The following is a 12,132-nucleotide window of genomic DNA, read 5'->3' as shown; positions in this document are numbered from 1 at the left end:
ACAGTTTGTTTACAGGGCACCGCAACAGACAGCTACCAAGACAAGGGAATATCAAGTTGAATCACCTATAGAGCTACACAGTCCAGTTCCAATTGTTGGAATGATAAAGTCCATACTACCACCACAAATAGGGCCATAGTGACACATAAACAGAGAAGGGGCGTATAGGCTGGATTGCTACCAATCAATGAAAAAGTATAATTATGTGTGCTGCAACAATGCAGAGTCCAGTTCACAGTTATTGCAGTTATTGGGTAATGTTAAATAATGATAGATGTGTAAATTAAGTAACGGAAGGAGGAAGTCCGGAATGGTGCTCATTCAGCAGTCGAACTGCCTGAGGGTAGAGGCAGTTAGCCATTCTAGTGGTTCTAGCTGGAAGAGACCTGTACCTCCTGCCCGACGGCAGCAGGCGGAACAAGCCGTGTGCTGGATGGAACCGGTCCCTTACCGGTCCCTTATTTTGATATTAAACATCAAAGTTTGAAGAAAAGCTAGTTCATGCATTCATGACCTCTAAAATAATGCATTACTAGGTGGTTGTCCTGCGTCCTCAATAAATAAGCTACAGTTAGTCCAAAATGCAGCTGCTAAAGTTCTTACCAGGTCAAGAAAATATGATCATATACAATGGGGGAAATAATTATTTGATCCCCTGCTGATTTTGTAAGTTCGGCCACTTACAAAGAAATGAAGGGTCTATAATTTTTATGGTAGGTTTATTTTAACGGATAGAGGTAGAATATCAACCAAAAATCGAGAAAAAAACATTATATAAAGGTTATTATTATTCAGAAATGGAAGAAATACAAAATGAAAAATCAATCGCCCTCGGTCTGGAGCTCCATGCAAGATCTGGCCTCATGGGGTAAGGATGATCATGAGAAAGGTGAGGGATCAGCCCAGAACTACACGGGAGGAGCTTGTTAATGATCTCAAGGCAGTTGGGACCACATTCACCAAGCAAACAATTGGTAACACACTACGCCGCAATTAATTGAAATCCTGCAGCGCCCGCAAGGTCCCACCGCTCAAGAAGGCACACGTACAGGCCTGTGTGAAGTTTGCCAATGAACATCTAATGATTCTGAGAAGGCTTGGGAGAAAGCTGTGGTCAGATGAGACAAAAATTGAGCTCTTTGGCATCAACTCAACTCGTTGTGTTTGGAGGAAGAGAAATGCTGACTATGACCCCAAGAACACCATCCCTACAGTCAAGCACAGAGGTGGAAACATTATGCTCTGGGGCTGTAAGGGTACAGGACGACTTCACTGTGTTGAGGGGCCGATGGACGGGGCCATGTACCGTCAAATCTTGGATGCGAACCTCCTTCCCTCAGCCAGAACACTGAAGATGGGTCGTGGATGGGACTTCCAGCATGACAATGACCCAAAAACATACCGCCCAGGTAACAAAGTAGTGGCTCAAGAAGAAGCACAGTCTCCAGACCTTAATCCTAAGGAAAATCTGTGGAGGGAGCTGAAACTTAAGGATTTAGAGAGGATCTGTAAAGAGGAGTGGACCAAAATCCCTCCTGAAATGTGTGCAAACCTAGTGACCAACTACAAGAAACGTCTTACCCGTGTGCTTGCCAACAAAGGTGTTTCCACCAAGTACTAAGGCATGTTTTGCTTGGGGATCAAATACTTACTTCACTTACTGAAATGCAAATCAATTTATAACCTTTATATAATGTTTTTTTTCTGGATTTCTTGGTTGATATTCTGTCTCCGTTAAAATAAACCTACCATACAAATTATAGACCCTTCATTTCTTTGTAAGTGGGTGAACTTACAAAATTAGCAGGGGATCAAATAATTATTTCCCCCACTGTAACCCCAATTTTATCATCTTTACACTGGCTACCTATTAAGTTCTGTATCGATTACAAACTACTGACCTATAAGGCTCTAAATGGTTGAGCTCATGTGTATTTAACAAGGGGGTAATCCATCGACCGGAAGTTGAAGCCGGCCGGGTGCCGCCATGTTGTAGCAGAACTTCACTTGCGTTAGCATTTCCATTGACTCCCATTCATTTTGGCGTCACTTTGACAGCGAATAACTTTACATCTGAGGCGTTTAAAGACTCCATTTGTCCATTATTTATTTCTAAAGAAACACGACAATGTATAAAGGGCTTCATTACCTTCTATGTTACATTATGGCCCCGTAGAAACAGTTTTAGTAAAAATAGGCTAACGATTGCGTCATAACCACTCGACTCTCTGTCGCGCTGTACAGAAATTACCGTACAGACAGGAGGAGAAGCTCGCAGGCAATCGGGGGGACGTCCCGTCAAGGGAGAAGCCCATAGATAATGAGTCCATAAAAGCAACGGAATACTTACTCCCGCTCACTCACGCCAAAGAACTCTTTGCTCAAGTTCCCCGTCTCTGCAAGATTAACGTTGGCAATTTTCACGCACAGCTACTAGAAGATTAACGTCTGTCAGACAGGTTGCTCACGTCATCAAGCTTAGTTTGAGTCGGTTTGAGTCTGCGCGTTAGGAACGGAAGTGCTCAGAAATCGCTAAAAATGGGCTTCAACTGTCTCAACTGAGTTCCAATGAGATGGCTCTGTCCATTTCTTATACTGTCTATGGTATTTAACCAATCGCCCTACAACCCATCACGTTCTTTAAGGTCACAAAACTATGGGCTTCTGGTAAACCTAGGATATCCAAGTCCTTTAAAAGAGGAGAGAGTTTTCGCATTTGGTTCCTAAACTCTGGAATAGACTTCCTGATAATGTTCAAGGCTCAGACACACTCTCCCAGTTTAAATCTAGACTAAAGACCCATCTCTTTAGCCAAGCATTCACATTATGCATCTCATAACCTTGTACTTCAGTTATATCAGATGAAATGCACATGACTGTCTTGTTATGAACAGCAGCTACACTAATTATTTTCCATTTGCTTTTCTGTCTCTACCTCGGGAAAGAAAGTACGCCGGCTCCAGTTTGGATCCATACTTCAGATCCCCCAACACCTGTGAAGAGAGGAGCCGTCCCCTGCAAGGACTTTAGATGACGCCAACTCTGAATCAATATTCATTACTGCCACATTTTCTATATATTTTCTGCATGACTTGTATTATTTTAGAACAGTACATATGGACATAACTTTGACAGTCACCTCTGATTACAGATAACTCTTGTAATGTAGAAACATGCGTTTTTCTGTAAAGCTGCTTTAAAACGACATGTATTGTGAAACACTCTATACAAATAAATGTGAATTGAATAGAATTGATTATTTGGGGGGGGGTGCTGCTGCATGTGGTTGCATAAATACCCTATGCAATTGATAGGCACAATCAATAGGCTGCATATGAGTGAAACATGTCATGATGGAAAAATACTGCCTTTATGGACTGAGCCATGCACGAGGCCACACCAAAGGAACATTAATTTCAGCCTTGTGTGGTCTGCTAGGCTCTGATGGGGACGTGTACGGCTGACGGGGTGGACTAATCAACTACTTGTGGAGGAGGCCACAAAAACAGACTGGCTCGAACTGAAATTCAAAATTATTCAGTGAGGGCTTGAGTGCTATTACTAAACTCAATATATTCATCTAAGAGATGTCAAAAAAAAGCACGGCAACAAAACATCATTTATAGGTTGTGAATAATTCAACAAAAAACATTTACATCTGTTTGGGATGCAGTAGTTTGGAAATCTGTCCCGTCAGACCAGCCTGGACTTTAAGTGAAATCTCTAATTTACACAAATACTAATAAGGCAAATGAACAATAATCAGTTTCAGTTTAAGAAGCACCAATATTTAGCTTGAATCAAAAAAGTCAGTCTCATCAAACACTTGTTCAATTTTCTTTCCACACTTGAAAATGAACTTGAATGATTCTGATTTCTTGCCTCTGCTAGAGCTTGTCACCCTCTGAGAGTGTTAAAGCAGACCCCTGACGTCTGTCATGCTGCATAGAAAAAAAAATGAAACCCACTGCTGCACTTTTAAGACATTACAATCTTTATGATTTATATTTATGATTTAAGTGTGCCAAAAGCACCTTCATTTATTTGAGTCACGACTGTGAGTCAATTTGTTCTTCTGTTGTTGATTTGTTTAAAGCTGTTTCTATGTATAATCAAAATTATAGTGTACACTAAAAATATGAAATAAGTTGTCCCTGATATATTATTATTATTTGTCTGCAAGTCAGATGTTTTCCCAGTCTTCTGCTGCACCTTTATACAGTTTTGCAAAACCAAAGGGACATATCCAGAATGAACAATATCCAAACAACCATTATGTACAAGACAATTCAGTAAGGCTTTCATCTTGACAGACATCTAAAAGCATATGGTAATGTTTCTCACTGTTGCCATAAGCCAAAATCAGAATAATAGTCAACAGAGATTTTCATAAAGCACTATCTCTTTGAGACTAAAAGCTCTCTATATGACAAACAACAGCAGTTACTAATCAAGTTAAAGTGCAAAAAATTCAAGAAACACAAATATAAATGAGAAGACTGTATTAAAAGCAAAACATTGTTTACGATAACAGTTTTTACAAGAACAACACCATTCACAAGACATTCAAAGTCCCAGGGATTGTGGAACGTCTCTAAATTGGCATTGCATATTAAATTTGTTTAATTGCTAGAAATGTGAGGAAAGAAATAACTTTGATTATATATGATCCATCTTAGCACATAGTTTCTAAAAAGGACAGTCTGACCCATGTAAATAAATTGCACATCAGATGCAAAGCTCACTATCGTGAAATATGAAGCCATTTAAAACATCAAAGAAGATAATAAAGCGAATCAAATTGCAGAAGTTAAATGAATATCTTCAGAAAGGCCTTTCATATACTACACATATTTAATGAACAATGGACTGCTGTAAATCATATACAGTTACATCATGCTTCCTTTTACATGCTCCACTCATAATGTGAATTCAAGGACAATAGGCAGAGAAAAGCAGCAAATACAAATACTGGAAAACAGGAGCCCAGCATAAAAGATAATACATCACAGAGAAGCAAACACAGGAAATTTACTAGCAATTACAGGAGCAATTATCTACAAAAGATATAAAAATGAAATTTACATAACAGAATTATACAATTTGTTCCATTTTGCAAGGGCAATTTGGTTGTCTACTACACGACTGCTCAAAAGAAATGTTTCTCATGATTTTAAGTGTTAGAAATTAGTTTTGAAGACAAAATGTGCTTATGTATGAATATCTTCACAACCCTTTTTTTTCTTTTGAAATTTCAGTTTTTGTTATTTTATGGTTTAAATGACTTAACTATTCTTCTAAAATGTGGAAAACAGTCATAATAGAAATAAATAAGTGTGTCCAAACTTTGGACAGGTAATGTACATGTGTGGGTTCTGCATTTTTGCTAACTATATAAGACTGAGAGGAGACCTTACCTTGACAAATACTGTCTCTTGCCTGAAATGTACATGTATTGTTCAACGGACCTGCTCTATATGGGAGCAACAGACTCTTCATACTGAGTTAAAGGCACCAGCCTGGCAGCCAGCAGTAGAAGAAGGCCAGTGATCACCTCCAGAAGAAAGGAGATCCAGGCCATGCCCATAGACCAGCCGTATGATGTGTACACTTGAGCCATCTGCTCGCGGCCCATCCGCCTTTCAGTCTCTTCCAGAGCCTTCTGAGAGTACCTGATGTACAAGCTCACCCCAGAGAGAGTGAGAAGACCTGAGAAAACACATGCACAAGCACGCATCAATGCACACACACAAACAAAACCAATTAAGCATATTTTTTTAGACAACAGCTTGTTGTTATCAGAGGTTACAAGAGGTTCTTTTTCCTTTGTAGATGGATTTTAAAAAGACAGTTAACATTTAGCTGTGGGCTAAAAATTAATTTTAATCGACAACAATCAGTCTTGATTCGCAGCAGATCTAACGTTAAAATCCAGTTATTATTATGCTTCTTGGGAATTTCCTTTAATCAATGACAAGTAGTTGACAGAACATTTGTTGCGTGTGGGCTGGAGTGGTTTTATTATTGCCACATTTATCTATATTCAGTCATGAATAATACATTTAAAGATGTTGGCATTTTGTACCTATAACAACTTATTTTTGTGAAATATTTAGCTTGAAAAGTTCATTTGTGCTATCTTTCTTTAAAAAAAAATAATAATAATAATAAATAAATACCATATTATTTGATATTTTCAGAGCTCCTAAAGGAGCATGGTGATGGGAAAAAAATATGAGATGTGAGTGAAAATTATATGTCGATGCTTTTGCATTCTCCAGAGAAACTGTGTACTCGCAAAGAACTCAAAAGTTTCTCGGGGGAACGCAAAAGTTTTGTGGAGGAACACAAAGGTTTTGCAATCATGTTTTTTCCTCCCTTTAAGGACTCAGTGGCCTCAATAAGTAATCGGACAATTAATTTACACTTAAACATATGAATGCAATAGCATTAGACACATTATAATAATTATTAGTTGAAATTATTAGTATAAAACAATATATGGTCTACAAAATACTTGGTTGTCAAATGTTGATGTCCATAGTTTATGTTTAAAAAGAAATGTCTCTGAAAAGTGTAGTTCAATCATGACAACTCTTGGAATAGATTTAAACAGCATTTATTGATAAGCATGGGATGTACATATAGGCTTAATCTTGGCGGACTAGATCTGATATGCTGCTGCTGCTGCTGCTGCTGCATGAAGGATACAATAGAAAAATGCACATGATGAATATGAGGAATAGAATTGCAGTTGCTGCATGGAAAGGAGAATCCCCCTAGCAGACCTAGGCAGGTGGTGCTGGGGAGGGCTAAGAACATATGGCACAGCACAGGGTTGATCTGGTTAGGTTACAAACAAAGCGGTCGGCTTCAAGAGAACCAATCAGCTGCTCGGAAGAGTTTAATGACTGAACTATATATTTACATAAATATTTGTCCTTGTTTGAAGATGCCACTTGGTTTGATCTTTTTTTTTTCAATGACACTGAAGTGTGACTTAAGTGGCAAAATACTTTTTGTAAACAACAAGGGTGCTTTACTGATTCAGATTTTAAATGTTTTAAATGACTGTAACATATTTTGCGCTTGTGCTAAATGATCTGGACCCAGTGATCTTATTCCAGCTCGCATAATGTTTGCATTGTGTAAGTGATTTAGTTTGATAACCCATATTTTAAGCCGATAAAAACTATTTGTTTTTTTCTGTCATCAACTGAACCAGAACTTAATACGAAAACATTCTCCTCCCAGACATGCAGAGAAACACTGCTCTTACTGTAAGCACAGAGCCATAAACACACGACTATAGTGTACAGCATCCGCTCTCTCAGAATTAAGAAAAGCATCAGCGATGTAAATAGGGAGGAAGTCAAACTAGCTTCCTGTGGCACCCTGGTGCGCATGATGATTCCAAGGCGTGAGCCATTATTACCAAATCTTCATTAAAACAGAATGTGGATACACAGCAGCAAAAATCACATCTAATTAAACACTGACAAAATGAGAATGGATTTTCACCAGCCATAATATGCACATAAAATTAAGAGCCAATAAACAGAGATTTTCTAATTAGCATGGCCGAGAGTCTAGACAGGAACAGACTGACTTGTTTTTGATCTTACATTTGCCGGTTCATTTAGAACAAACAGTCTGTACTCTCCAGAAACTACTGATTATTTGTATATAGAACTGTGTATGTCACAAGTCACGGCCAGATGAATAGATGCACTGGTTTTTCTTCTTATGAACGGAAGACCATTAACAAAATGTGAAATTCTCTGATGTAAAAATATTCCTTCAAAATTGCATCCGCATTTTCACTACGTTCCTTTCCGTGATAACCAATCCAAAGAATAGAGGACATGCCAAAAAAAATAACGAAATAAGTAAGAAACAAGAACAACGCCACAATTTGACCCTCTCATTTACATTCCAAGCTTCACCGTGTTAAACTCTTGCCATGCGCTCTTTATTACCACGCTGGTAAATACTGGGAATCATTGGCTGGCTCCTTTAAGGAAACCTTTATTCAAGTCATATGCCTTCATGCTACATAGTGAGAGGACAGGAGATGCTGTTTGGTGTCGGGGTAAAGAGCAAACCAGCTATGTCTATGTGTGCATGTACGAAGATCAAAGCTAAATTCTTCTGCCTGTGATACTTAAGTTGCTTTGGGATTTCTTGCAGGGGTCTCAGGAAATGAGCTCTGGTTGCACTCAGCATGGATTGTTATTCTATTTTATTTTCTTCTTCTTGTACATGTGTTTACTGTCTGAAGAACAAAAGCAATACTATCACATTTAAACGAGAGACTGATGCATGGTTAGAATAACTGGAGGCTGGATTATCCTTCACATAAATCTACCCAGATCTTTTTTGGTTTCACCTTTCCCTTTCACCTTAAGATTGCAGATTTCAATCACAGCTGGGGGGACATTCTCTATTATCCTATCAATTACATGAGAGGAAAACGATGAAACGCAATAACTTCAGTCCCATAAGACTCTGACATAACAATTACTCTTGGTGAATGATGCCTTTAGCTTTCCAGTTTTTGAATGTTGTTCAGAGAACTGCACGACCAAATGCATGAACTTGAACTTTGTTAGTGTTGCACCCCATCAGTCTTTAGGAAACAAGTTTAATTTGTCTGAGACTTAGAACATGCTAAAAGTTACTTAAGTGTAAAATGTTTTATCTATTTAACAAAATGAACTCAAAGACTTCTCCTTTTGCTCACGTCTTCTTGCATGTTGTCAATGCATGACATGTCACACTAATGATAAGTTGTTGGGCTCATGAATGTTAATTATGTTGTTTGCGTTCGCCCAAAGAGATTTGCTGAAATTGCTGAGCACTAGTCAATAGGATTACCACCTATTAGGCATCTTCTGAAAGAGTATAATCTTCTTCATGTGAAGAAGCAGAAGAAACAAGTGATACCACACAGTATGTTAGCAGACGCATATGTAAAATAACATCATCAACATTAAACAGCATACAAATCAAAACCGAATGGAATGTCGACCTAGGACGAGCTATAGGACTGTGCAAGCTTTAAGGGTGTTGATGGACTCGATCTACTTCATCTGTGTTTTGATCATCGTTCTGAATCCGATCCAGACTTAGCCTTTGCCAAAAACGTGATTTTCTCAGCGTTTTGCTCAAAATGTTGCTTTTTTAAAAATGAAACTTACCCACATTCAAGTGTTGATAATAAAAGCTAGAATACAACAGGGTTTTTTTTAAAAAGCAAAGGGTCAGTTCTTTGCTTTGATATATTGCATGTTCAGATATTCATACAACAAAATATTCTGGGGCCATGAAACTTTTGTAAAAATGATTTAAAAAAAAAAAGTTTTTAAAGTGAATTTATGTGAACAGAAAAGCAGCTTTCAAAACGTAGTGGGGACAAGCCTGGTGTTCTGACAATTTGTCCTACCTGCAGTTAAAACAGAAATGTTTCAAGTTAAATGCGATTTCTGAGAAACACAGTTGATATTTGAAATCACCCCAAACAAACATTCAAACACCCTTCATTGCTCCGCCCCCAAAATGCAAGAAGAGAGGATGTCTCTTTATCATAGCTGAAGCATGATAGGATGACAAGTGAGGATGATGAACGAAAGACAAGGAAGAACAAAAGATGAACATACAGTACATTGGAGAGTATACAAGCAAGAGTTTGTTGTTAGTCGCCCGCAGCACACCAGGGGCCTGTACCATGAAGATGGTTAAGGTGGATAGCCAGGTATGTTTCAGTTTAGTTTGCGTCAACCCTGGGTTTTAGTAGTGTTCATCGGCATAGTAACATAACCTGTGTAAGAGATCGCAAACCAAAATTGGACCAATCAGCTTTGAGCAAAGTTACAAATCTCTGATGCAATAAAGTTAGTCTTGCTCCAAATTAAAGGTCACTATAGCAAAAGGTTTTTAAATACAAAATTGGCTTTTAGCAATGATTATTTATTATAATTATTTTATTTTATTTATATAATTTTTATATATTAGCCTATTATTAATTATCCATTAAGCAATTTTAGTTTAAAAATTATTATTAAACATTTAGATTAAATGAACATAATCATATACAGATAATATGTAATATAAATAAGATTTGGAATCGATATAGAATTAAAAATTAGTACATGTGAGCTTACATGTCCGAGTCTCTGTATATATTATCAACTATATAAACTAACCTCACAACTTTCACTTGCACTGATATAGCAATATATTTTCTTCTTGCTGTGTAAATGCATTTATGTAATTCATATTCTTAAATCTCTTAATCTTTGGCAGAGGATATAAATGAATCTCGCTGATTATCTCGTGAAGTGAATCGCAGTTTCTCTCGGTTTTAAGGCATGTGATTGACTGTTCGCTACTGATGTCACGCTTTCAGTGTGAAATGTGTTTTAAAAAAGTAGGCAGCACATCTTCTTGCCAGGCATTCATGTGGTGTGATATGGTGAGGTAGAAGTGACAACCATGAGTTCTTCAATGTGGCAGATAATGTGTCATCCAAAAGGGTTATTTCCCATTAAAAACATTAGCTAAACATTCCTGTACTATAACATGACACTGACTGCACTGTGTGTATTACTAGTACAGTGCCACGCCACCCTGGACACCTCTCCGGCTCCACCACTGAAACCATGAAAATATAGTGTTGAAAGCACACCCTGAAAGGTAGCAATTTTTCCCCCATTTTATTCCCCCTGTAAAATATGTCTGTTCTCTTCAGACGGCCATACAAAGTTGTGTCCTCTGCTGACAATTTTTTTTGCAGGCAACATAATACATTGTGTATCTTTAATTTTAAAACAGTAGATGTTTGTTTACTGAGCGAACCATGGCATTCAGTGGGTCAGACTTACTGCACATGAGGAAATATGAAGCGGATCCGATCAGGAGTGTCCGGCTTCTGGCTAGGGAACTGACGAGACCGCAGATACCTCCAAACACCAGCATCACCAGACTCAGAGGCAGTAAGATGGCAATCACGTTATGCATGACTGAATTAAGTAAATTATAGCTGTTATGCCATACAGAGAAATGGCTTATAAAAACACCAACTAACATCTTATGCATGGCTCAGTGATACAGATAGCCTATAGCCTGATATTTCATGATGGAACATTCATTGCAGAACAATAAGCAGAGTTTAGAGGGAGTTACGGTCATTGTGTTTATGAAAAGGATAACACTTACTTTCCATCTGCCTTTCTGATTCTGAATATCCAGTCTCTTCTGTATGACTTTGGACATCTACAGTCAAAAACACAAAACAAATCACCAGGGTGCAGAAATTATTCTGTGGGTGCAATCTCTATGAAATTATTGGTAGGCTATGGCTACTTATTCAGTTATGACAGAAAAGGTCCTGGAAATTCATTGGTCAAACGAACTGTCAGTGAACGCACCAGTAAAAGCCCAAAATGTTACCAATGCATCTATTCAAAAAAGAATCGGGCTACGATCAGTTCATTCAAAGCTTCTCAAGGGTAAAGACATAATGAAAATGTTCGCCATACCATCTGTAACTCCCCAAAGTCCAGAGTTACTGCGCGCCGGGTCAGTGTGGTTCGCGCGCTTGTCTTCAATGATGTACCAGTATTCAGTTGCAATGGCGAGCGCTAAACAGCTGAAACTAAGAACACCAGTTAAGCCCCCGCTGACGACCACGAAACCGAATGTAATTTTCATATCGGACACTATAATTGCGATTCCGATTCAGGACAACACAGAAACTAAGCTGAAAACCATGCCATTTGCTGTGCGACGCGATCAGACGCTGAAGTGAAGCATCCCAGGAGCTGATGGAATAAATCACACGCGCTGGAATAAGTGATGTCGACAACATATGCTGACATGCAAGGTGTCAATAGTAGAAAAGTTGTGTGGTTTTAAGAGAAAAGATTGGTTGCTTGGACATTAATTCCTCAACGGTGTGTGCAGTCTGAATCCAACTAACACTGAGCGCAAGATTACGCATGACTGGTACAGAGGAAACATGACGTACAGTGCATAACCAACACCCTTCATGACATTGTCCATCCATCTTTTTTGTAATCATAAATGAAAAATACTGATACATATAGTCTTTCCACACTTAATTTCCACGAT

General features: G+C 38.3%; 1 protein-coding gene across 1 annotated transcript; it reads right to left on the bottom strand.

Annotated features, from left to right (window-relative positions):
* Positions 1 to 5,104: 5,104 nt before the first annotated feature.
* Positions 5,105 to 12,073, bottom strand: tmem235b (transmembrane protein 235b). The gene is made up of 4 exons (XM_056271404.1): positions 11,541 to 12,073; positions 11,218 to 11,274; positions 10,884 to 11,021; positions 5,105 to 5,709 (listed from the first exon to the last, which is right to left on the bottom strand). The coding sequence occupies exons 1-4, from the start codon at positions 11,710 to 11,712 to the stop codon at positions 5,474 to 5,476; spliced, it is 603 nt and encodes a 200-aa protein (XP_056127379.1). The 5' UTR covers positions 11,713 to 12,073; the 3' UTR covers positions 5,105 to 5,473.
* Between the last annotated feature and the right edge of the window lie 59 nt (positions 12,074 to 12,132).

Source organism: Rhinichthys klamathensis, unplaced genomic scaffold, assembly GCF_029890125.1.
Source record: "Rhinichthys klamathensis goyatoka isolate OS25496 unplaced genomic scaffold, OSU_Roscu_1.1 h1tg000319l_1, whole genome shotgun sequence".
Lineage (NCBI taxonomy): Eukaryota > Metazoa > Chordata > Actinopteri > Cypriniformes > Leuciscidae > Rhinichthys > Rhinichthys klamathensis.
The sequence above is the reverse complement of the archived record's forward strand: the minus strand, read 5'-3'. Positions and strand labels throughout refer to the sequence as shown.